At 42.3% G+C, this 27,042-nt stretch overlaps 1 protein-coding gene across 4 annotated transcripts in view; it reads right to left on the bottom strand.

Annotated features, from left to right (window-relative positions):
* Positions 1 to 26,019, bottom strand: part of LOC139923566 (RNA-binding protein Musashi homolog 2) — a 280,792-nt gene extending 254,773 nt beyond the window's left edge. For all 4 annotated transcript variants that reach the window (XM_078283979.1, XM_078283978.1, XM_078283981.1 and 1 more), the window contains exons 1-5: positions 25,908 to 26,019; positions 24,994 to 25,034; positions 24,661 to 24,742; positions 23,902 to 23,986; positions 17,267 to 17,308 (exon numbers count right to left, since the gene is read on the bottom strand). In XM_078283979.1, the coding sequence (XP_078140105.1) occupies positions 17,267 to 17,308; positions 23,902 to 23,986; positions 24,661 to 24,742; positions 24,994 to 25,034; positions 25,908 to 25,969 (312 nt within the window). In that variant the 5' untranslated portion in view covers positions 25,970 to 26,019. The remainder of the gene's footprint in view (positions 1 to 17,266; positions 17,309 to 23,901; positions 23,987 to 24,660; positions 24,743 to 24,993; positions 25,035 to 25,907) is intronic.
* Positions 26,020 to 27,042: the final 1,023 nt, after the last annotated feature.

Below are 27,042 nucleotides of genomic sequence, written 5' to 3'. Positions count from 1 at the left end.
TATAGAGCCCTTCAGATGGATCAAGACGAACAGCCTCCTCGTCCTCCCCGAGCTTTCAGGGGACCCAAAATGGGCAGGCCAACGGAAAGCCATACAAGTGTCAAATAAAGCTTTCTGACGGAGGTTTAGGACAAGTGGGGGGAAATTTGTTAGTGCGGATTATAGGTATTTGACAATTTAAAGGAGCTAAATTACATTAATTAGGCCAATAGTCTGGTCTGCACCCCTAAAGTCAAAAGCTACCATGGCTTGGCAAGGCGCCACGCTCAGTATAACTCAACCCCTACCTCTGAGTACCTCTTTCATGCTCAACATGCATACTGGGAGGTAATAATTTCTAACCAATTCAATAACATCTAGCTGGTGTTGTGATCTCCAGCCCTTACTGTGAGGCCAATAGTCGATAGGACGTAATGATTGGGACAGCAGGGGAAAAGTCTCATGTTGATGTGGGACGAAAGCCCATTTACAGATCAGCGAGCATGCCGTAGTTAGGGCCTATCCGCTAATGAGGAAACAGAAGTAAAAAAGCACTCTACTTCTCAATCATAGCAAACAACCACGACCAGGCCAATCAGATCCTCTGAACCCCCTATTGAGACTGTCCTAAGAGCACCTCGCCTGCTTTTACTTAAAGTCACCTTAAGTGCTTGTTGCGCGCAGGTGGTAATTGCGCCATTCATCTTAGCGGTAACTAATTACACTCAACAGTGTTTGTTATTCTGAGGAAAGGGATAGTGATTGAGTGGGTTACAGTGGGAGGCCATTTGTCGATGGAGGGGAGTAGCTGCGAGGCTGGGCAGCGGGCCTGGTGGCTATAAATTCAGCCGAGTGTCTCAACATCATGGGCGTGAGGCTGGACCCTGTTATGTGCGCGCAGTAAGATTATAGAGCACAGCCTCCCCGCGCTCCTGCAACACATTATTATGTCCGCGACCTAAAGCTCGGCGGCATCTGTGCACCTCGGCTCTGTGTGAGAGAAATGCTAACAGCGTGAGGGGATAAGAGGGAGGGAACTGCTCAGCGGATGGCTGAACCACTGATATGTGGGGGGAAAGAAAGAAAAAAAAAACAGTGAAAGGGCCTCACAGCCAATGCCAGGGAAAAGTGAAGAGACAGAAAGCAGGACATTATGTCCATAGGTACTGGGTGGGCGAAAGCAGAGCCCGGTCTATAATGTACTAAGATCTTCGCTAACGCTTTACTAGAAGTGATGCTCATAAGGCATTATAAAGGCATCATACACAGAGGGCATGAAATTACTATAATCAGAGTGTTACATAATAAACACAATGTGCAAAAAAATGAGGGGGCTGAATACTGTATGGGGCAAAAGTATAGTTAATGACATTAAACTGAACACACTTTGCTGTTGTTGTCTTATGATTACATTGTGAGAAAAGTTTACAATTTTATAATCTGCTTGTAATGCTGATGTGCTTCATGTAAATTGTTACCACATTTTTATAGGCCTAGAGTCTAGCCATACACTTTCCCTGGTTTCACATGCTATTGGCTATATCAGAACTAACAAATTTCTTTCTTGAAAATTTCACATGAACACCGATGTGTAAAGTCAGAGAAAATTTTGCTACCCAGGCTTCTGATTTATCATGCAATGATGAGCTTTAACCTTCTCAAATTGGCAGAAAACTTTTTGTGTTTTCATACCCATGCATGTTTTTTGCACGCTTGTAGTTACACAGACTAAGCATCATCAGTAACATTTGTTTGACATGGAAGTCCCGCATGTCGGACTTTCCCCACCAGCACATGAACGCAGCAGTAGACTCTGCCTCTGCTCAATGTTCATTTCTTTCACTTCTTTTCTGGCGATTCCCTCCACATTTAAATGTGTCTCGTGCCATTTCACAGTAGCTGAAAACAGTCTTTTATTTTCCAATAGAGAACGGGCCCATCCATTCTTTCACTGGCCTTGCTGTTTTGAACTTATTTATTTCATTTCACTCCTTTCTGAACAGTCTGATTATTGGATCCATTCACTATTTTCGACTGCTCACATTGACAGCTCACATATATTCATATCTGATATTGCGTTATGAATTTCATGACAACATGAAATGTTTTTTGCCAAACTGTTTGGCAAAAAACAATGATTTATTTCCACATGGTTTGGCAGCCATAAGAACAATCTGTTAAACACAGTGCTTTATTTGAACTTTACTATTTATGCTGGCTGTGCACTTTTACATGATGTGCCATTGTTGGTAGAAAGTCTGGCTAAAATGCAGCGTTTCAAACGTCAATCAGATGATCAGCTGATAACACTGTTTCTAAATCAGTAATCTGAATCGACCCCGAAAAACCTGACGGGCGCATCCCAAGCAGTGACCTCTTCAGATGTCAAACCCCATCCGGACTGGTGGACAGCTGAGCTAACAGGACCTCTATGGGGTTCACACTGTCCTCCCATAGCTTCCACTTCACAGCTGGGCCTGGGCCTTATGCAAGATCAGCGACTGAACAATGTGATTCAACGGGCTCGAGCAGCACTACGGTCGCAACTTGCTTTCTATCTGTCTACGCACACTTAAAGAGAAAGTCTCGCCCCAAAGCTGAATTCTCACATTTAATTCCTTGGATCTAGATCGTTGGTTCTCAAAGTGGGGTCCAGAAAACACTGAGGGGTCCTTGAGCGAGGTTCAATGGGTCCTTGAGGGGAGTTCCAAGGTCCTTGGGGGGGGCTCCAGTGGGTCCCCAGCAAAAAAGTTTGAATAATTTGACTGACAGTTACCTAATTCACTGGAAAATATCCCAGTTAAAGAATGCAGAAGAATGACTATCAGAGGTGTGACCAAGTCAACTTTGCTTGAGTCCCAAGTCAGTCTCAAAGTCTTGTGGCATAAGACTCAAGTCAAGTCCCAAGTCTAAATGTAGATTACCAAGTCAGGTCCAAGTCAAGTCCATGTGATTATTGTCAAGTCCCAAGTCTAAATGTAGAACAGCAAGTCAAGTCAGAACAAATCAAGAGTCCAGTATCAATTTAATATCTTAAAGAAAACTAAATATCTAGGACTTTTCACTGCAATATGGTTTTAATAGGATAAAAACTTGGTAAGAGCATCATGAGTTTGATTTCTATAATCAGTTTCAACTTCAATAAATTCAATCATTCCATACAAATTCAGAAAACAGAATTTAAATTCAGTCGTCTGCTGGAACAAATCTCATCACTTTCAATCTAAGTCATTTACACAAACACAAGATCTCAAGTCAAGACTTTAGAAACCTTTTCAAGTCATCAAAGTACAAGTCAAAGTCAAGTCCCAAGTCACCAGAACCCAAGTCAAGTCAAGTCTCAAGTCTTCTCTTCATGCATCAAGTCAAGTCCCAAGCAATTAAAACTGTGACTCGAGTCCAAGTCAGGTGACTCGAGTCCCCACCTCTGATCACTATTAATCTTGGGTTTCACTTTCACCACTATCATCTCCCCACGAACAGTGTAGACACTTCTAAAAATGAACACTAAATCAACAACAACTACACCTTCCCATATGGGTCTCTGGGTCTTATATGGGGGTCCGTCACATTAAAATGATGGAGAAGCCCTGCACTAAGAAAGGCCAGTCCTTAATAGAGAAAAGGAAAAACTCTCTTCCAAAGCTAGAATCCAGAGAACCAACTCCAACCACCCTACTCCATCAGCCAACGCTTTGTAGACCTGCTCTGCTGCCAACGTATAGGGTTGCTGACTTTGCTGAATACTAGACTGCTGGTCTGAACGAGAGAGAGAGACAGGCAGAGAGACGGTACGAGAAAGAGAAAGCGCCTGGGAGCTCTTAATGGGCCTGCTGGAGTGAGCGAGCGAGCCTGCCCACTGTCTCTCTCTGTCTCTCTCTCTCTCTCTGTCTCTCTCTCTCTCTCTTCCCTTGTCGTTCTCCCTCCCGCTCTGCCAGTAATCCCTCACTGCTCGAGAAAAACGGCCTCTAAATTTAGCATCAGATTTATCATGCAGCAGGAAAAGCTGCAGCAAACTAGACAACGAGTGAGAGAGACAGAAAGTGAGTGTGCATATATGAGAGAGAGAGAGAGAGAGAGAGAGAGAGAGAGAGAGAGAGAGAGAGAGAGAGAGAGAGAGAGAGAGAGAGAGAGAGAGAGAGAGAGAGAGAGAGAGAGAGAGAGAGAGAGAGAGAGAGAGAGAGAGAGAGGAAGGGGGGTGGGGGTGGCGGGTGTTGACAGATAGAGGCTGTCTATCACAAGTGCAGTTCAGGACCAATGAGACAGCTCAGCTATGAGTGGCAGCCACCAGTGCAGCCCTCTGCAGAGCCATACAGCAGCACTGAAGGTTTCCACAGACAAAGAGAGAGAGAGATAGACAGAAAGTAAGAGAGAGAGAGAGATGAGAGAGAGACAGAGAGAGAGAGAGAGTTAGAAAAAGAGTGAGAGGTGGAAGGGTTATGGAGGGAGAACTGCACTAAGAGAGCATTGAGTAAAGGAAGCCACCCATAAGATAAGTTTTTACCACCTTTATTTACCCAGGACAGGCTGGCTGTGCCCGAGGTCTTTTTTTTTTTTTTTTTTTAGATGAGTGTGTGTGTGTGCGTGTGTTGCTAAAAGAGTCCCAGTGCAGAACTGCAGCCGAGCGAGGGAGAACAGTCAGTCAAGGACAGCGGCGGCGGCTGATCAGCCTGGATTTCCAGCAGAACACAGCAGACAGAAAATCTCATCTGGCCTCCTTAAGACGACTGGTTAGCATCTGCTAGCGGAGGGGGGACACCCAGGAGGACTCGGCAGCAACCAGCAATCTGGAGAATGCGTTTCATTCTACGTGGTTTCAAAACAAAAAGGCATCACGTCGGTGTCATTCCACCAAATTCTGACTTGTGCAGTCCATTCCTTTTTCTCCTCTAGACTGTGAGATGGGGACTAAGCGACAGTATATGGAGCTGATATTGGCCTTTTATTAAAAATCAGATGTCGGCCAGTCAGTATCGTCCACCTCTGACATGATGGATATGATGCAGTTTGATTGATTGCATATTTAGTGTAGAATTGATCAATACTCCACTGGTTGTCTATGGAAAGCCCTTAGCCCAAATGGATTCTAATGCATTTTTTTATATTTTCATCAGCTTCCAAAAAAGAATGCAGAAAGATGTTTAATTATTATTAGTAGCAGTAGTAGTCACAGTAGAAGTATTATCCTGGGTTTCAGTGGAGAGTTTTAGTGTCCCATGATGGTCTAAATGCTGTTTCAGAGGCTTTTTCCACCCTGAGAAGAAGAAAATTCTTGGGGAAACACTGAATACACGGTCAAATTTAAAGATACTACTACATCGGCTGCTTCGGTCCAAAAGTGTTGTTGATTATCGTCATAATCATGATTCACGACCACAGTAAGGCACTCAGAAGATAATCGAGTTACATTTAAGTTCTACATTGGCCAAGTTTACACAGCTTTACACCTTATGGTCTGAAAACTTGTTTCTCACCAAACAGTGTGATAAGCAACATTCAGCCAATTGCCAACGCACAGTGGAGAAACAACAGTAAGCAGAACTCACACTTTTTTTTCCCAAAAACTGAGTGAGACGAAAACTATTATCAGTCCTAAAAAACTTGAGTGTCATTTGCTGCCATTCATAATCATTTTTAAACACCTACACGCAATGTCAATGAAAAATGCCACCTAATTGCAGTGAAACAAGCGGCTTTAAATGTAAAGTTAACTTGTGAAATTGCTTAAGCTGTCAATGTGATTTTAAATTACATTTTATTCAGAAACCACAATGCTGAATCTGATTTTCCATCACAAAACTTCTACTGTGGCAGGAGTTTGAAAACATTTTGAGAGAAAAAAAAAAAAGAAGTGAGTGACTGAAATTCCAGTGGAGAGACAGCCACTGTAGGAGACACTAAAAAAACGTCAGCGGTTCCCAAAGCCAGTTTGTTGCACAGTAATAACCTGTCTGCATCCTGACGGCAGTTTTAAGTCTGACAGCTGCATAGCTCCCACTGTTGTGAATGACACTGTTCCAATTTCTCAGTCTTGTGGGCTTGGAAAAAATGCGATGCCGAGGATGAGAGTGCCGAGGATGAGTTGATAAAAGGGGAGGAAAGGGCGATTCGGTGTTAAAACAATGAAGTAGCAAATTGATTGTGACTGCTACATGCTGGAGTGTGCATACAAAGCAGCGTGGAGAAATTGGTCTCCATGCAGATGCTATCCAGTTTGGTGCAGGGAGAGCACCCCCCGCCCCAAACAACATGGCTTACATGTAGCATGACCAGCTCCCCTTGACCATTTTGTTCATAAGGCTGTAGCTACATTTCCATTCCACTGCCAAGCAAATTTTATGTTTTTATTTAGTCTCCATCTTTGTTGCTCAGCGCTGTGGTGTTTCTGCACTGCACTTCCCAGAGATCACCTGTCAATCAAACAGTGTGTCCAGTACTGTGACGTCTTTTTCCTTGAATTTTCTGTTGATGCAGTTTGAGTTTCTTTAGGTGGCGCTCTTTTCTGTAGGTGGCTGCTCATGTGAACTATCCAGTTCATCATCTATTTATTCCGAACAAATGGAAACGTAAAATGCGTCACTTCCTGTGTGCTGGAGGATTCTGTTTAGAACAGCAAATGTAAAAGCGTTCATGAAGTGGTTGCCTGGTGTCCAGCCCCCATGAATCGCAGCCTTTAGCACTTTTTGAATTTGCATACCGATTCATAGGGGTCTGGACGCAAGCTTATCCACGACTGATTCACTGACGTAATTTCCCACCCCAACCGATTGGTTGGTGTTAGTTGTCAGTTATCAAAATCTTTGACCAATCACAGTAGCAAAGCAGAGCTTTGCCCGTCTCAGAGCTAACAACAACAGCAGCTGTGCTAACATCAGCGTTCACTTCCGAGCTTTTAAACATGATGATTGCTCCCATTTTAATTCTTCAATGCCATTAAGTTTTTTAAGTACTGATGAAATCGCTAACCTCTATCGTTCAGCGATGTCATTACAACAACAAACCAAAATAGTTCCACAATGCCCAATGCAAATACCACCAATGGGATTGTAAAAAGAGTTATCACACTTTCAACCGATGTATTGCATGAGCAGACTGATAAAAAATTTCACCCTAAAAAAACGTAATGAATGCGAGTAACACTACTTCCGTGCATTAAAATGTGAGCTGTTTGGCAGATTATATACATGCCTAATTTACCAGAACACCTTACTGGTTACTAAAAAAATCTTAAATTATATTTTCCAATGTATGCTTTTTGCCGATAAGCAAGGCAGAAACAAATTGAACCGACCTTGGCCTGACATTCTATTTACAGGCTGCGTGGAGCCGTTTGCCGTAACGAAGGCTAACGTTGAACAAAATAATGAATTAGAAAACTAGGACATTTTTCCAGCGAGATTATCTATTAACTGTTATTTACAAGTAACTTTTTATTGCTATTGGTTAGCTAGAAGGCCAACTAGTCAAGATAGAATAACAGACAAGAGGTAAAGCACCAGGATATGCTAACGCTAGCTAGCTCCTAGGAATGGGAGTGTTTGTGAATGCAGAAATCTCACTCACCATTCAGCACTCACTACCATTCAGCAACTCTGATGATATTTACCTCATATCATATTATGCTTCAGTAATGCAGACATACTACACATCGATCCTTTAACTGACATTTTATCTGTATTATGGGAATATCCAGGATGACGGCAAAAATGCCGCTGTCACTATCCTTCTGAGGTTGTCTGAATACATTTGAAACCTTTCAGACTGTTTTCAGCACAGCTATCGGCTGCAATCCCCTTACGGGCCCTACTTGGAATCCTTCCTGTGAGTAATGTATCTGCTGCCACGGTTCGAATTACGGGGGGGATTGGGGGGGTCTGACCCCCCTAATTAAGACTTGGACCCCCCCAAAAGAGGTAAAAACAACAGGTCGGGGGGGTCGAAATATTTATATATCCTTCTTACTTGTAATCGTAAATATTACAATATATTTCCCATATTCATGCCTAGAAGAATCTTGTAATACGATTTCAGACACCCCTAAAGTGGACCATACCATTTCGTAACCTTGACGTTAGTTGAACGTCTCGTCTGCCTGCCTCACTCAAACAAGGCTTTAAAGTCTATGCTCGCGTGCGTCACGCAAGCCAATGGAGACACCAGGGCTGCCAACTCTCACGCATTGACCGTGAGACTCACGCAATTGACACTTGCACACGCTCTCACGCCACAAGTCCATTTTCTCACGCAGTGAAAAACAAATTCATCACTGATAACGTTGCGGCGCGAAAAGAGATGCTGACAGCGCACGGACAGACGAGACAGAGCAGCACCGTGCAGCAGAGAGTTATTCAGACCATTGGGGGAAAGCGAGAAGAAATATACATAAATCTATTATATTGTAGGCCTAATTTATTCCCATGCATGGTGCTCAGAGTAATCTCAGTCAGCGGCTCTTCTGCGTCTCTCCCTCTCCTCTCGCGCCACGCAGGCAGGAGTGAGAGTAAGTTACTATGGTTACGGGGACGCTCTGTGTCTGTCGCTCTGAAACTTTCTCGCGATTCCATAATAGGTTTTTAGGTTAGTATGCCTATGCAAAGTCATGAATGTAAGCACCTCAATGCTGAAATCTAGTAATATAACATCATTTTACATTTTTGGTTAACATTATACAGGGTTGCTGTTTCTTGACTTAATCCAAGAGGTTAGGTGGTGTAGAAATGCAGGAAATTTGTTTTAAATTACTATTTTTTTTCTGGGGGAGGACCCCCCTGCCAATTATGTAGTGAATACTTTGTTGGTGACCCCTGACTACAAAAGTTGTTGTGTGGTACGTGCCCCATGAGCTGGTGTAATGGATTTGATTTATCATCATCTACAGACTGCAGACATTACGTTAAACAAGCAAGACGCTGTAAGGATTGTAAGACTTCAGTTTAGTGAAGCACACGCCTGCGCTGTACTGGGTTCCCTTTACGCCTTGGAGAAAAAGTTGACCCCCCCGATTGTCATTGTATAATTCGCACTCTGTCTGCTGCTATGTGGAGTGTGTGGCCTTCACTTCAGATGTCTTATTCTTCTCGAATGCGAGACATATTCCTCCCCTTACACACAAGATTCTGGTCAAGGAGGCTTTACACTCTGTAAAACTTGAACAAAATAAGATTCTCTCTCAAAGGCTGCCTAAAAACTTTTGATAAGACTCGGAGACCCTTCTTTTCTCTCCCTTCACTCTTGGAGACTGTGGTTGGGAGGCTCTCTGGGATGAGTTATGAACTCCATGAGATTTTACAGGCGCTTGGTGTATCATTTTAAGATCACTAAAACATTACTACATTAATTTTGAGACATTAGTATAAGATGATTGGCAGCCTCTACCGACTTCTACAATGCATTTTGCATTGTGTGTCGCCGGGTTCGATTTGGCGGGAAATCTGTTGAATTGCTTTACGGCACATAAAAGGAAGCGGGCGCAAACACAGCTAAAGCTTTCAGAGTTTCTGGCAATGGCAGATGGTGGAAGGAGTGAAAGGCCGATGGAAAAATCACTTCCAACATGTTTATCCTCTTCAGGGAGGGGGAGGGGCAGCAGGAAGCAATGGGGTTTATGGGGAATTTGGTCTTAATTTGGAGAAACACTTGCACCAAGAATACCACTGAGACAGAGGCAGTTTAAATCGCAATTGCAATATTCGGTCAAATAATTGCAATTCGATTTTTTTTCAATATCGTTAAGCCCTACCACGGTGTCACAATTAATTTGACAACGATATATGGATGTTTAAAAATGCTACACATTGCACCTTTAACAAAACAAGGCTTGGATGGCATCCCAGCTTGTGTTCTGAAAAGACCAGTGAAGAACGGTACAGTGCCACAGCTTATGAGAGAGTCTGAGCCTATATCATGCCATCACCACACCACTGATTTAATACGGAGGTTCCAATTCAGCTTGATCATAGATTATCAGTGATCACTTTAAAAGATCAAAGCAAGTGATGTGTACTCTCACTTAAATCCGACCTTCCTCTATCGCTTCCCTTCCCTCCACTTCTAAGCGTTCCTACCAGCGCACTTTCAAATCATCCATATACCTGCAGCCCTCCTGGCCCCTACATCCGACAAGAGGCTGATCAAAGAGGGGCTTATGCCGGCCTGTCTGCTCGCTCCGTCTGAAGCAGCAGATGTGGATGTGAGTGGGCGAAACGAGCAACAGGGCAGAGGCTACATCTTCTCCCATGCAGAGACTAAAGACAACAGGAAAGGAGGTTTCCACATGAGGAAAGAAGGGGGCTTTGTCTTTGTTTTAGCCCGTTTGCTCTCCTGGTCTCCTCATTAACGTCACTCAACATCAGAGTGCTGGTGGGCCGGCCGCGGCACCCCCGTCCGCCGGGTCTGGCGCTCTCCCGCTGGGTGCTGGTCCAGTACTTGAAACCGCAGTGCAACCCTGCAGCAGCACTGGGATCAGTGAAGCAGTGACCAGTCACAGAGTCTACGACTAGATGAGCATTCTTTTTCACTCTTAACATACTGCACACTTTGAAAACTGCCTTGACGTGAACCAAACAGTGTCGCTGAGGTACAAACAAGAAGTAAACAGCTTTCACTGCGGGTGTTAAAAGGTGCAATAAGCAAGATTTTACTATCCCATAACACAAAATGACCATAATAATAAAATCTGCAGATGGGTGGTAGGTATTGATCAATACGACTCAAAGATTACTTGGCAAATAAGTAATACTGTTACACTATTATTATTCCAGTATTTTGCTTTGTGATATAATACCACTTGACGAGATGCTTCTGTTGGATCTCTGCTCTAGATGAGCTAGGTTACTTGTCTGTTGTGAAAATTTTACTTCATTATTTGTGTCAATTACAGGCCACCGTAATCATCGACAAGAACTCGCAGCCTTCCCCACCTCATGCTACGCACATCGGGCCACAGCAATGGAGTTTTAGTGTCCCATGAGGGTATAAATGCTTCAAAAATATAGGCATTGGCCTTCAAAAACCAATAAATCGGTGTGTAAAAGCTCATTTCTGGTAGAAAGCCTTCCCAACATCTTTGCCTTGGATGGTCCAGATATACAGTGAGGCTTGAAACCAGAGAAGGAACCTCCAGCAGGGAGGAGAGGACTGGCTGCTAAACACTAAACCACCACTTTCCTTTCATCTCACTGCAACAAACATCTGCATGGAGCCCAACGCAGACTGCAGACAATAAAGCATCAAAGATCCGAAAATCAAGCCTTCTGGTCCCAGTGTATCTGGCCTAACATCAGGGGCAAAAAAGTGCCTCACCTGATGTAAAAACATAAGAAGTGCAGGATGTTTTCCAAGTTGTCAACAAGAGACGAGTGTTGTAGGGCTGACGGAGAGACGAGAGACGAGAGAGAGAGAGACAGAGAGAGAGAGAGAAGATTGAAAAGGAGTGAGTTGCTGAGTTCTTAATTGGTGTTGGAGTGCTAGGCCACACAGGAGACTGAGAACTGGCTGCTTGGACTGGCGCCTCTCCTAAAAAAGGTAGCTGTGTGTGTGCGTGTGTGTATGTGTGCGAAAGCGAGAGAGAGAGAGAGAGCGAGTAAGACAGTGGGAAAGTGAGTGAATGTGCGAAATAGAGAGGGGAGTGGGACGGGGGGAGAGTTCAGCACTTCACACAACCTCACCTTTGGACTTCATTAAAAACTTGGCCGGGAGTTTTCACACTCCACAACACACTTCACCCCCCCCACACACACACCTACAGCCTAACACCCCACCCCGCCACCCCCCTCCACCTCACACACACACAGCACTGGCTTCAGCCTGCTGAACAGCAGCAGCAGCAGCACAGCAGAGATGAAGTGGCCCAGGTTGCATGTAAAAAGGCAGGAACTGTCAACTCCATTCCCACAGAGGGCATCAAGCCTGATCCGGCTTCCGCAGCACCGACCGATAACAGAACACTGAACACCGACCAGACAGCCAAATCCTACAGACACCGTGGGTTTTGGGGTACGGTTAGATGGCCGATAAGATATTTTAGGACGAAAGCTGCCCTTAGCTGATATTTAGTGTCGATATCCTTAAATGTAGTTTGCCTCTTCTCAATGCCGTATTGTGGTTGTAAATCAATCGACTGCGATGATGATGCAGCGCTCAGTCTAGGGTTTGATCGATACTGATACCGATATATTTTTGATTGAACCTGCCAATAGCCGATGTTACATATCTTTAAATACCTTTTTTTTACATTTTCATGCCTAAAAAATATAACAAATTATGTAGTATATTATGTATTAAGTATTCAGTGTTTCAATCACAATTCTTTATTCTTGTATTCTTCTATTCTTAAAGAAAGGACAGTATCGGCCGGGTCTGACCCTGGTTTTGGCCAGTCGGAGGGTGGGTGATGCCGTTTTGACACTTCCCATGGCAGTACATGCTAAAGCACCTCTGTTGGGCAGGAAGCGTGGTGTTAGCAGGGGGAACTGAAGCCTCTGCTCCCTGGGGAGCCCACACTCACTTTGATAGACCTTCACAGCTCCCTTCCCTTCCAGCAATCTATTGATAGCGGCTGGCAAAAAAATGTCTCAGAACATTCTTTTTCTAGGGATGACACATGGATGAATGATTATGCCTAGCCAAAGCGTTTTCTAATAGAAACAGTCCCAAAACTCGACGTTTTACAGCGAGGGTCCCACGCCGCACAAAGTAGTCGTCAGAGTAGACGAGCTTAAAACCGCATGACACGATAAAGCACGGCCGAGTCTCAGCACAGTCGAGTCTCAGCACCTGCACACAGTCACACTGTGGAACTCGTCGACAGTTTTTTAAAGAAACTACATCTGCAAGCCTGCATAACTGTTAGAAAATATCTGCAGATGCATGACTCACTGCCAAGTTGTTAAAGTCACGAGGAAGCAGCGTTTCGATGGCGCCTCGCTCCCGAAATTCAACGCTGGGGCGGGACATAATGCGGGACGGAAGTGAATCTTGAGCTTTACAAATTCCAGATTCTTCTGCCACTGGGACGTAACATATTTATTGTTATTTGTTGTTGTTGTTTTCTTTTCATTTTTCCTTCTTTAAATAATGCTTTATAATTGTATGTAACCTTAATATTTTCTTCTTTTTTTCTTTTTTCTCTTAAGAAAAGCCTAACTAGGGACGAGTTGGAAACCAGCAATAACTATAATCTCTGTATGCAGAACATCAGTTGCATCAACTTGTTTGGAACCAGTTGAAGTGGCACTGTGTCAGTTTGCATTGTCCCTATCAAATCTGTGATGGTATTATTATATTACACTATAAGGTAACCACTAAAAATACACTGCTTTCCAGGAAGTAAAAGTAAGGCGATTTTGATATAAAAATATGAGAAATGTGAGAAAATAAAAATGTTTTTATTTGGTATATGTTACATAATATGATGAAAAAGTCACTTCTGATCTCATTGTGACTTTAAAAACTTATTTTACATACAAAGTGGTCCTCGGAGTGTGAGACCTCAAAACCACACGGCATGATAAAGCACAGTTGAGTCTCAGCACCTGCACAGAGTCACACTGTACAGCTTGTCGACTACATCTGCAAGCCTGCATAACTGCTAGAAAATATCTGCAGAAGCATGCTTCACTGCCAAGTTTTTAACCACTTGCGGTGCTGTTGTCTGCTTCGCAAACGTATGGAAAAACACAAGTCTGAACTACGGCGGTGGCGTCGCAGGCGAGTCAAGCCGACAAAATTAACACATAAGGGAAACAAGAGCACAGTTCAAAGCACGAAATAAGAGCGACAGAACATTAAAAAGGACAAGTGTCTCAGTGTTTAGTAATGTGGCCTCAGCCAGAAGGTTGCAGGTTTGATTCCCGATCCTTCCTGTGTGGAGTTTGCATGTTTCTCTCTGTGTTCTCCTGGGTTTCCCCCCACAGTCAGGTGGATTGGAGACTCTACATTGTCCATAGGAATGAATGTGAGTGTCTGTTTATTTGTGTTTGCCCTATGATGGACTGGAGACCTATCCAGGGTGTCTCAGTGCATGCTGGGACAGGATCCAGCCCCTGCCACCCTGAAGAAGACTAAGCGGGTAGAGAAAATGAATGAACTCCAATTTTAGTGTAGTACATAACTCGACACAATGTTTCTCCTGATAGATTCTCACTGTGGGTTTTAGTAATACTTTACTATGATACGACTTCCTATGACGTTTCTCTTCTAAGCAGGCAACTTATTGACTTTTCCAGCAGCGGGCCTCGCTGCAGCTCGGGGCCACACTATTATTTCATCTACATCAAATCACTGGGCTGTAAGTAACGCAACAAGGTTTCACCGTCCTCTGGACAGTCGGAGGACAAACTCAAATCCCAACCACTCTGCAACCAAATGAAACCGTGTATGACTACTTATAGTTACAGCCTGTGGGACATGATGTATATAGTGTATCGGCTTTGTTTTCCAATGCCATTCAGTTTGCAAGTATACAAGCAGTTAATCTTGACTGAAACTGACGATTCCTTATTCCTTATTTGTAAATGACAACAAACTAACTAACTGTGCAGAATTATGTTTATTTCTGAGCCGCAAATCTTTCTAGTGATGCCATTGGCTCGCTAGAATGTAAACAATTTAAAAATGTCACTACAAAGTGCAAATAATATAATTTGGATGGAGAGCTTGTGAAATAGTGATGGTCAAGCCGTCTCATTTGTGATTACTACAGCAGAATATAATGGAGCTAATTTTTCTCCCCCGTGATACGTATTGTCACATTTTTGTATTGTAATATATTTCAATATATCGTCCCATCCTAACATTGAGACATACAAGTTTTAACATATCTTGGACTTAAACAAAATGTAAAAAAAAAAAAAAAAAGGCACATGTAATTGCCCCTGAGGCTTATCCCCACGATGGTGCAACGGGTTTAAAAATAAAGCTCGCCACTCTGTTCCTTTCACTCTGCGATGGGAAAGGAGGGAGCAGAGTGATGGAAAGCGGCTTGTTTGACGATTCAACGCCGGCACTGCAGCCACAAACATAATGCCACATGATTGGAGGCAAAGGTAGGCCACCATTTGCATAAAACACCATTATTGGGCAGTTGGCTTAACACAAAGCAAACACCTAGAGGCTGTGTTCTAGCTGCTGCTGAGAACCGCCTGATTTAATGTCCCCATTCATCTAGAGCCGCACAGGAGCCAGGAAACAGCATTAGGCCTCAGGCCGCACGGCCCGGGCCACAGCACTGTGTGTGTGTGTGTGTGTGTGTGTGTGTTCATTTCAATGAGCAGGACAAGTTGTGCCATGAACAACAGCCACCTTGTAGGAGCTCTCTCCTATACTGACGCGACACACACACACACACACACACACACACACTCGGGTTAAACCGATATCTTGGGCCAATATTGCCCTTCTATTAAATATCAGATATTAGCCGGTCATGTGATATGATGGAGGTTCCTCCTTGACCACAGCTACAGAAAGAGTCTGGAAAACCTGACATGACATTTTATTTTCTTTGCACATTTTATATATTAATTAATTGCTCAATACTGTACTTTTTTTTGCAAATTCATTCTTCACATAAAGGCAGTAATGTATCCCAGAGTTTCCCTACTACTGAATAGTAGTGGTGGGTCACTCTGCCTTAAAGAGCTGCTAACCCTAAAAGAATGTCATTAGTCTGGGTTTCAGTGGAGAGTTTTAGTGTCCCATGATGGTGTAAATGCTGCTTCAGAGGCTTTTCCACCCTGATAACAATAAAATGACACCAAATACTTAAATTACGTAATTTTTTTGGCTAAAAATGATGAATGCTATTTAAAGATTCGAGTATCAGCATGACATATCAGCCATCATCAGCTTCAATACAAAAATATCGGTATTGATATTGGCCCTAACACACACACACACACACGCACACACACACATACACACATAAACCGCACAAACACACAGTCAGACTCGCAGCCGACGGCCGACTGTGAGGTAGATGTCTGGACCGGGGAATCCGACATGAACAATAAAAGAAAAGCCGAGACAGAGTTCGTGACCGGCGCTGAACAAAGTGAGTCAGACCCAACCTGAGGGGACCTGACCATTAGCCCTCATGGAAACTGTTCATAAATTATACATATCCTGAGCGAACCAACCCCCTGCAACGCCGCTCGCTCTGCCTTAAATCCTATTGCTGCCAGCTTCTTTGACAAGATACACCCCCCCCCCACTCCCCCCCCACTCGGGGCAAGAGAAAAAAAAAAAAAAAAACAGTACTAGTTTTCTGTGCTAATGAGCCTGCCCTTAAGTAGCGGGTCCAAAAGACAACTGCAGGTACTGTTTAACCTTCAACCATCCTCCGCTGTGTCATTGCTCTGCGGTTTACGAAGAGCAGTTACTTTATAGTTGCTGGCCGCAGAGCCTGGCTGTCTGCATCTCCCCCCTTTTATTGTTGTGGATGTCCTTGAGTCAATTTCATGTTTATTCAAATAATGAATGCAGAGGCCATCTCCCTCTCTCTCCCCCCCCCCCCCCCACCTAACGTAGCCCACAGAGCAGAGAAATATCAAAGCTTTGTCGAGATCTGCCAAATAGCGCGGCATATGCTCGCTTCGTTGACAACATATGCGCTGGAGATGAATATAAGGCCTTTGGTATTTTTCAGGCTTCCAGACTGTCGACAGCGTCACTAACAATGCCGCCGAAAACTGCCGGCTTTGACTTAAACAAGTGCGCTTCGAGTGGGGAAAACAAGTGGAGGCTGAAGAGATTGTATCAGGAAAACACATCCCTTGCTGGTACTCAATTATACAGCAATATCCCACCTTAAAGAGAGCATGTACTTTGGCTTTGAGTGCTCCGGCTCTGCCAATTCTCTGTCTGAAACCTGAACTTCCAAGGTGACGACGGCTTTCTTTGTGCGATAAAGGAAAGAAAGAAAAAAAGAATTCCACAATCAATCTTAGCATCCTTGGGGAGAAAACAACTCTGCGTGAATTACTAGATGCACTCACGCAGTACGCCGGCATCTGATGAAACTCTGTCACATCTGTAAATTCCCTGGTGTTTAATCTCAGCCTGATGGGAAGCGCTTTATTTGACCAAACAAATGTGCACCGCTTGTATTATTCTGCATATCTAATCCATCGATCCTCCCAGATGTTTGGAAGGTGACCTGTGGCTTCTACAAAGCGCCAGATACATATACAGCCGATGCACAATCGCCACTTTAGTCTGTCAGCAATGATAACTCAGGGAAATGTGAAAGCCCACCATAGCACAGCAGAACAAAGAAAAGTCCTCTTACCTTGGGTTGAGCACGTCTAGGAAAGGCAACTTTAGGGTCAATCTGGTGGGCGGAAAGTAAAGAAACACAAGTCAGGGAACAAAGGCATGGAGAGAGAGAGAGACAGAGATTGAAAAATAAAAGGGAAGAATTGGGGGAAAGAGGGAGAGAAAGAACGTCAGCAAAATGGTGTTTGCCTAGATCAAAATGTAGGTTAATTATTTGGGAAGCGTACAGCAGAAAATGGGAAAGACCTTGGAATTTACAGTGAAATTAGCAAAAAACACTGTAGTTCTTAAGTATTTATCAACGGAAAGCAGGCAATACATGCAGAATATCCTACTGTGGGTTCCTAACGTCTGCCTTGAGAACTACCTTTCATCGACCTAAGAACACAGCATTGATCTCTGCCCTCGGGGGGATTTGACAGGGGGAGGGCGCAAATTATTAAATACAATCCCCTTGTTTAATATTGATTTCACAGAAAGAGGAGGAGAAACCACAAGTTACCAGCCCATCTTCTCACAGTGGTGTAATTTTAAAAAATGATGAGGGAAAAAACACACCCGTTGTCTGTGTCTGCCCACTTCTATCAATTCTATTGTTTTATACATGGTAGAAGATGAAGATGTCCTCATGACAGATTGCAGAGAATTAATCAATTAACTGGCTAACAATCAAAAAACTTGATGCTCAGCTTGATGCTCGGGGTTTTCTGATTTTCTGCATTCGCTGCACCGCCATCGATGCGTATGTGATTTCACCACTTCTCTGTATATTTAATCAATGTTCCCATTAAAGATGGCTAATAACATCTAGAGCTACTAGCAATTTACCTTTACCCAATCACAGGACCATTCCACGTCAAATCAAATCTCTTCATAACTGGAAGAGGGTCAATAAAACAGCAGTGATTTACAAATTACACAGACAGAGTGCTAATTAACATTATGTTCAGCTTGCCTTTAAGAACTTATTAAAACAAAATTGCCATCACAGCACTATAAAAAGAAAACCCTGATTGATAGGAGAATGGAAGATCCTGCTACCGCATACAATATTTTCTCCATTTTCTCAGCCATTCACAACGTATTGAATAAGTTCTTTCATGCCATTCAAGGCAAAACAATTCGCTGTACTGGATAACAGGCTTTCCATTTAAAAAGGCAAATACAGCTGACTAAAATCATATGGAGCCTTTGTTCACCAGATGGATTTCCAATGGATTTCCAATATTTGGATCATGCAAGGATGCAACCTTGTGTGCCTTTAGGTGGTTGAAAAAAAGCAGGTATATTCTAATTGCATCCACAGCGTAGGAGCAGCAAATGTTAATTGTCATGCACCACCCCAACTGAATACAATGGGGCCAAATACAAAAGAGAGTGGTGGAACATTTGTAGCGACATTCACAGCGATAATTCACTGAAATCACTGCTTAGAGAGCGCTTGCTTTGTGGGTGGAACTGAAGATTTGTCTGTCATAAAATAATGACAAAGGAAATTAAATCGGCACCATGTCAGGAGCCACAGACGCAGCTAACAACTAAAAATTCCCTCTAAGATAACTGGAAGTCCAATTTAGAAAAGCATTAACAGGACAGACATAGTTATTTGCTTTTTAGTTGAGAAAAGTTTCATTTCAATAAATCATTTTAGAGAGAATATCAAGGAATGTTAAGTAAGGAATAATGTACAGCAAGCCAGTCATCACAAAATAAGCCAAGATCAAGATCCTAACACTGTACATTATCCTGCATATTACACAGCTATTTACAGGGAAATTAATCACTTGACACAAAATATTGATTTAAAATGATTTTATTACAAGCTAAAGAAATTTACAAGCCTCTGCCAGAAAAAAACAGAAACGTCTGTAGCTAGCATCCATGGCTACACTGTAGCAAAAGTGTAGCCATGGAAATGTCTGTAGCTAGCATTCATGGCTACACTGTAGCAGAACAACAGCAACATAAATCCACTAAAATGTCCATTCACTCTCGAACAACCAATCCAAATTCCTGCTATCTGAATAAATTAAAAGTAATACTGGAAAAATCTTCCATGTTTCTCGGTTAGCCGAGTGTTGGTCTGCAGTAACCAAAGAGTAACGTCTTTTGCCACAAAGTGGCATCAGTTACTTTGATGAGAAATCAACAAAATCTACCGCACCTCTTGACTGCGGAGTGATATTAGATGTGACACAGCGGTCTGATATTCAGAGATAAAAGACCTCTCAGAATTCACACTGCATTCACCGGCCAATCAGAACTGAACATCCAACAAAGCTGTGTAATAATCTGGTGTAACACTGCCAATGTATTGAACAGTTGCTCTCAAGAGCGTAAGGGGCGTTAAAACAGTGCATTCATCTGAACACATCTGGCACTGTCGATGAGGCTGAATGCAGCACCAGCATCCACTCCTCTGAAAAAAAAAGGGACTTTGCTTCCACCTTTTCATTGCAAGGCCACATATCTGCAGGGGGAAAAGACCATTAGCGGAGTATTGTGCGTGTAGTATGGCTTTTTGTAGTATGGCTTTTTTTCCCCTGAGAGCTTGTCATTGCAAACAGAAAAAAAGAAGCAGCGAGAACGTAACGGTGATGAATATGACAGTCTACGGCTGACAAAAATAGACACTTGTAGAGAGTCGGTGAATTCAGCTGGTGTGTCTGAGTGCATTAACAGAAAGGAATGTACTTTAGCCAGAAAAAGTGTTTAGTCTGCTACTGGGGACAGCTTCACAAATGGTGTCAGAGGAAATTCAACTGTCAGCATACAGTAATATTCATCTCCAGCCTTCACTTTCATTTTGTCAAGGAGTCCATACAAGGGGAATTTTAAGCAGGCGGACTGGCATGCGTCCGTATCACACGGTCTATAGGCCTACCATCATATAGCCTTTGGCTCAGATGAAACAGGGTCTCTGTATCAAACGGCAGCGTTCTCTTTTCAGTGAATCCAGACGAGGTTGAAAACAGTACGGCCGAGAGCATTTTGCTGAACGAACCCAGCAAACGTAGGAACTAGGGTACGACCGATAGATGGGGCAGATGCTGGCCTTTTATCAAATATCATTTATCATATCAGCCAGTCAGTGTCATCCACGTGTGATATGATGGATATGTATCCCAGAGTTTCCCTAGCATTGAATAAGTGAGGGTCACCCTGTCTTAAAGAGCTGCTAACCCTAAAAGAATGTCATTAGTCTGGGTTTCAGTGGAGAGTTTTAGTGTCCCATGATGGTCTAAATGCTGTTTCAGAGGCTTTTCCACCCTGACAAGAATACAATTTTGACAGATACAATTCTGGGGGAAAACACAAAACACTTGTCACTTATTGGCATGATAATGGTCAAATTTAAAGATGTTGAAAAAACATCTAAAGGTCTAAAAGTATCAGTACTGGTCTTCAATGCCCATATCGGTCGAAGCCTAGTATTTAATGAAGCAGGGAAGCCTTAACAGATTCTGAACAAGATACAGTATGTTTAATAGATGTCTAAAGGCTTTAGTATTATATGCAACAGTCAACACGGTCAAGCAGTGGTCATCTGCATACGTCACCACCAAACCCAAAAGCACTTTCCTTTTTTTTTGCCCTGCACCCATCAAAAACGAATCAGTAGTAAGTAAATCACTGTCTATAACGTCTACCCTCTAAAACAAAACGTCCAAAGCACACTGAATTATTACAATACGGTCTCTTTTTTTAAAGATTATTTTGGGGGCTTTTTTGACAGTCACAGTAGGAAGACAGGAAAGACTAGAGAGAGGGAGAGGAGGGTGACGCGCAACAGATTCAAACTCACAATGTAACAGGTGCATGGTAGACACCTCAGCCCACTGAGGCACCAGGACGCCCCACAATATGTTATTTTACCTCACAACTAATTGCAAAAACACTGACATTAATACAAATAAGCTGGCGGTGACACTCGTTTCATGTGGTATGTGTGTATTAACTTCTATTTACTCTCAATAATTACTCAGTCAAATAAACAAAAACAGCCTATAACATTCAAAATGGTTTCACATTGGCGACCAAATTAGCACACTAAAGGAACATAAAGGAAAAGCAGCATCTACTAAATAAGCCATATTATTTAAAAGGGTTTTTAAATCCAGTATAATATTTCAGATTTAGTTAAATGAAAAGAAATGAACTCATGAAAAAACACATACAAGTTAATAGGATGACTTAGATTTTAGAATGCTAAAAAAGGGGGAAATTGTTGTGTAAAAAGCGACGTATCCAACTGAAGGTCAACGCAGATGACAATCTGATTTTCCATCAACTTTCCTGGTTCAGTTTCTGGCTCAGCGAGGGCAAAGTTTTCCCGTTATCAACAGGCCCACTCACAAACTCCCCATTCATCTCTACACTGTAAATATGACATAACTCCAGCTCAGCCATATTAGGGCCAAACAACTCCCGTTTTTCACCCCGGCACTATGCATATTTCAGCGCTTATTCCAATACCTGTGTCACTGCCTCGGAAATCAGCTGTCAAAGGCTTTCTGAACAGTCACCCAGGCTGACCTACTTTGTTAAAACCAGCCTCGCACACGGAGAAATTACATAAGTCCCATGTGCACGACTATAAATGATCTGGTTGGGGACCATTTGGGGGAGGGCAGCCTCCAACCTGCAACATCCAGCTCGGTGCCCTGGGTTTCTGCATCTCTCTCTCGCTCTGTTCCGGCTGACAAAATACGACCGAGACGTTTTCCATCTCCCGAATCGCAGCGGCGGAAGATAATCGGCCAGCTTTCGGCGACTATCGCCGAGTTAATGTAGGGGTTTAACAGGTCTGGAACAGGTGAGCTGGGAGATAGTGCGCAGACCCGAATCAATGCTTTATCAAGCAACACCGCATTCGGCATCACAAAGCATTTCCAATATAATTCACACAGGAAACCGGAGGGGAAACCAAAGGAGACAAACTGGTTCATTCTGATCCGGATGGTTTCCTACTTGTCGTTCTTTTTGTTTTAGATACACACACACACACACACACACACACATATATATATATATATATATACACACTACCAGGCAAAAGTTTGGACACACCACAGCTATTTTCCACATTTTAGAATAATACAAATGAAAACTATGAAATAACACAAATGGAAATATGCAGTGACCAAAAAAGGTGTTAAACAAATCAAAACTATCTCATATTTTAGATTCTTTAAAGTAGTCACCCTTTGCCTTGATGGAAAGGCAAAGGCTTTGGAAAGAAATTCATACATAGGATCAACTTCTCTATTTATATTTGTCTAAGAAACAAATTTCAAGCATTTAAGCATAAGCCTTTAGATCAAAATGGCTTTAAGATCATGAAAAACATAGAACATTCAATCAGGTGTGTCCAAACATTTGACTGGAAGTGTATATATATACACATTTCAGAAGCGACTGCCACAGCAGCAAATGGATGAAACTGTCAAACCATTCAAAATAGATAAATACATACTAAAAGGTCAAAAGTATCAGCTAGCGAACAAATAAAAGGAAATCTCTCAAGCTGAACCTTGAACTAAGACAAAACACTTCTTTTTCCCCTGATCAGAAACAAGCCTGTTGTGTAGAGTAACACTGAAGCAATACTCTCAGAAATCATCACGTCCAAAATAGAACAGGACACATTTATGCACAATGAAGCCTTATGATTTTCAAAGACCTCGCTAAATTAATTGGGTTACTTTTCTGTATGAATTGGTACATGCAGGTTGAGGGAATGCACACAACTAAGGTGGGTTTACACTGTGTGGTAAGAGGTTTCAATTTGACAAGACATTTTTTTTTTTAATGAGATGGAGTGTCGATAATAAATAATAATAACAGTTTCTACATACGCAGATATGGATCTGGAGAAAATGACATACACTCATTCTCAAATTTGAAATAGATATTACATATATTACTTGTAATTAACAGTCTGTCTTCAAAACTGACCGAGATCACCCCAGCTTGTAACTCAGGGTGATAAATTAAAGCGTAACGCAAAATAAAGTGCATGTAAAACCATTTTGAATTATCCATTTTGTCAATACAAATTGTAAAAAGGCATGTTGGGTAAAATAATGAGAATACTAAACTAGAATACTAAAACACTGGCTTTTTTTTTTTTTTTTGGGGGGGGGGGGGGGGGTGTTTTTACACAAAAAATTACAATTTTGTGCACACAACATGCGCGTTCAAAAACACAACATTAGTTCTAAGGAAAAGCTGTGTATGTGGCCACAGTGCTTCAATTAGAAAATCTAACTTGTCCCTATGTGATAGAGCAACATATGGGTTAAAAACAAAAATCTATTATATTTTCAGAAAAAGCATTCATTTCTGCTTTTCTGTAAAAAAAGAAACACCCTACTCTCCGTTTGATGCTACTTACTATAATGTATATTCTGAATTTAGGTCATAAAAAGGTGGTGCAATATTCTGCAAATTAAAAAAAAAAAAAAGCTGGACAGTTTCTGGGTTTACCCTCCACTACATCCCACCTCAGGACTCCACAAGCTACTTGCTACCATCAGGTGTTTGTGAGTGAAAATGAGATTGACAGAAAAAGACCCGTGAAGAGAGAGAGTGAAACATTAAGAGTGTCATTCATGCAATCAGAATAAAGAAAAAAGGCGAACGTACCGTTTTAGAGTCTAATTCGTGGTGTGGCTGTGCTAAGACTTTATCTACACTGGCAGCATCTGCAAACGTGACGAAGCCAAAGCCCCTGTGGAGAAACAACATCACATTACATTTACAACACAGACATTTTTGACTTATTTCACACTCCGTAGATTTTGCTTTATTCTCATATACATATTTTTCATATTTCTGTCTCACTACTGCTGCTATTTTGCACACTCATTTATTGCTCTAATCCATACATTCATTTCTACTTCACATGTGCTACTGTTCAAACTGTTGGCTGTGTACATGTATATGATCCTCATTTATTATACTGTTATTCATATTCTATTTTTTCTTTACTGTGTCCTATTATTTGCTGCTGCACCAACACAATTTCCCCAAAGGAATAATTAAAGTTTCCTCTTATTTACAACAGCAGTGTGCAAATGAAGATGATCTACACATTAAATAAATTATAAGGAGTTGCAAGGATGCACGTTTCCTTGCACTGACCTTCAAATTACTTCTCAGTTTGATTCGGAGCACATGACCTTTTAATTACATAACAACATTATAAATGAAGGAAAATAGCAGTAGTGGGAATATTCTCCACAGCTCCCTGGTCAATGTCAAACAGCATTACCCTTTCAAAGCGCTGATTCAATCGCAAATCCAGTTAAATGGCTGCATGGTATTAATATCACCCTGAAGGACAAAATAAATTCACATCCTTATTATTATTTTATAATGGTGGGAGTACTCCTGTTTATTTACCTGGAGCGTTTTGTCGTTGGGTCTCTCATCACCATACATTCTCTGATTTCCCCGAATTTACTAAAATAGTCTCTAAGGCTGTCTGCAAAAAAAAAAACAGAGAGGATTACGAGGCGATTTTTCCTAATTCCTTCGTCAAAGAGGTATATTTATTTCAACGTTGAATGTCACACTGTTACACATAGGGGTCGAATAGAGGACTTGAAATGACTGGAAATCAAAATAACCTTGCGCCGCGCGCGTGCACACACGCACGCACGCACACACATACACACTGACACACACACACAGCAGACGTTTAGAAGCAGCAGCTCTAGTCAACGCTGTTCTTACCTGGTGAAGTTTGCCAGCTGAGGCCACCGATAAACATTTTACTGCAAAGGGAAAACACAACAGAAGTCAGTCCAGATGTCAGATCGGCCATTTTGACGTTTAGCTAACTACTTGGCTAGCGGGAGCTAACTACTAAGCTGGCGACAAAAAAGAGAAGCTAAAGCACGGTAAAGCAGCCGAAAGCCGTTTCCAAAGCCAGTCAAGCAGCAGCCCCGATACGTTCCGTTCTCTCGTGTAGACGGAACGTCTCGCCAAACTCCATTCAAAACATCTGGCAGTTTAACGCTGCCTTGCCTGTGGGCAAAGGTACATACCTGGTAGAACATGACTTGAGATATTTTAGTAACTGTAAGAATCCACTCTTCAATCCGGCATACATCCAATACACCAACCGGCACTAATTACAATTAAATTTCAACTTTTACACTTGGTTCGACTGTTAATACCAACAATATTCTTCCACTAAAATACACCGTGGTGGGCGGTAGGGAGCAGTGTAAACCAATTCGAAAAATTGAGATTTTATTAAAATAAAGTGCTGCTTGGTCGATCAATCAATATGCCGAATTTACCAGTAGACCCTAACGATCCGTAAAAGGTCTTAAAACGTGTTCCTCTAGGTATGTACTTTTGTCGATAAGCAAGGCACATTAAACTGTCAGATTTTTGAACGGAGTGTGGCGTACTGTTCTCTCCATACGAGCGAGAACGGCACATATCGGGGCCAGCCAGGCGGATACACTGCAAAAGGGGGCAGGCCCGTTTGATAATATAACCAAACAAAGGTGTAGTTGACAGGACCCGGAAGACAATCTAAATGTCAGTGCGTAGAGAAGCTGCAAATATCCACAGTTATAAAAACAACAACTAATTATGTATGACAAATGTAGCGTTTATATTCTCTATAATCTTACCCCGGGTCGTGTTGCGGATCAGTCGGGCTTCCAGACGTGGCTTGGCTCCCGTCTCCCTCCATATCTGACCCAGCTAGAGGCAGTGACTGACGGATACACACAGACGGCAGGTCGGTAGACAGAGCGGAGCTACAGTGTTACCGAGCCGGGAATGCAGCCCACCGTCACACGTGGGATCAGCTCGGTCTGTGGTCCCTCCTCCACCGTCACCGACAAACTACACTGACGTCAGTTGGCTTTAACCCGCCCACATTAACTACTAATGTAACGGTGCATTCATGTGGTATGGGAACAACCGTCGGAATGGGAGTTGAAAGCTGGACGTGTTCACCTGTGCGGGTTCCAACCAATTTTCTGTAAATGTTGGTTCTGCCTCATCAACTTTTTTTTTTTTTTTTTTTTTTTTTTTTTTTTAAATCCAACAACTAAGTTGTGTCCAGCCCATCCTGTCATGTCATTTTAAGAATTGTGTTCACAAAGACTTATATAATGAAAAATGTTAATTTTGTTTTTTTTTATTTACAATTGATATATCACTCCCTGTAATCATTAACATGTAGCCCTATGTCCCATAAGGGACGAAGAGGATTAAGTAAGTAAGTAATCATTAACATTCAGTGACCATCATCACAGACTTTTTATGGGTTACAAGCTGGTTTCTTTAATAGGCCAGATGAAACACAACGTCCTACTATAGGGGAGGGGGCGGGTTCCACTCGTTAGCATTTCGCTAGTTGAACCCAATGGAACCAAAACGTTGAAAAACTACAAAAGACTATAGCACATTTCCCAGTTTTAGGATTTCTATCAGACATTTACAGGGAAGTGAGTAGGTGTCGAGTTACAACATTTTCGGCCATTTGGAGCGTAGTCCAAAATCCCCATGGACAATATGAATGGGCTTTTTGAAAAATGTGTTGAACAGATATCCAGATATAGCTTACTGTGTTTTGTACGAGGGGTTAAATTACATCCTGCATCAGCTTTGCGAATTTTGACCTTTTAGTTGATATTGATTTTTGCTAACCAAATGCTAATCATCAGGGAAAGCGATCACAACCATGAGCAACTTCCTATACTTCTTGTCTACACACATTTTTCATTGCCAGAGCTTGATCTGACTGTTGTACATTCA

The sequence above is a fragment of the Centroberyx gerrardi genome, chromosome 6 (genome assembly GCF_048128805.1).
Source record: "Centroberyx gerrardi isolate f3 chromosome 6, fCenGer3.hap1.cur.20231027, whole genome shotgun sequence".
In the NCBI taxonomy this organism is placed as follows: domain Eukaryota; kingdom Metazoa; phylum Chordata; class Actinopteri; order Beryciformes; family Berycidae; genus Centroberyx; species Centroberyx gerrardi.
The sequence above is the reverse complement of the archived record's forward strand: the minus strand, read 5'-3'. Positions and strand labels throughout refer to the sequence as shown.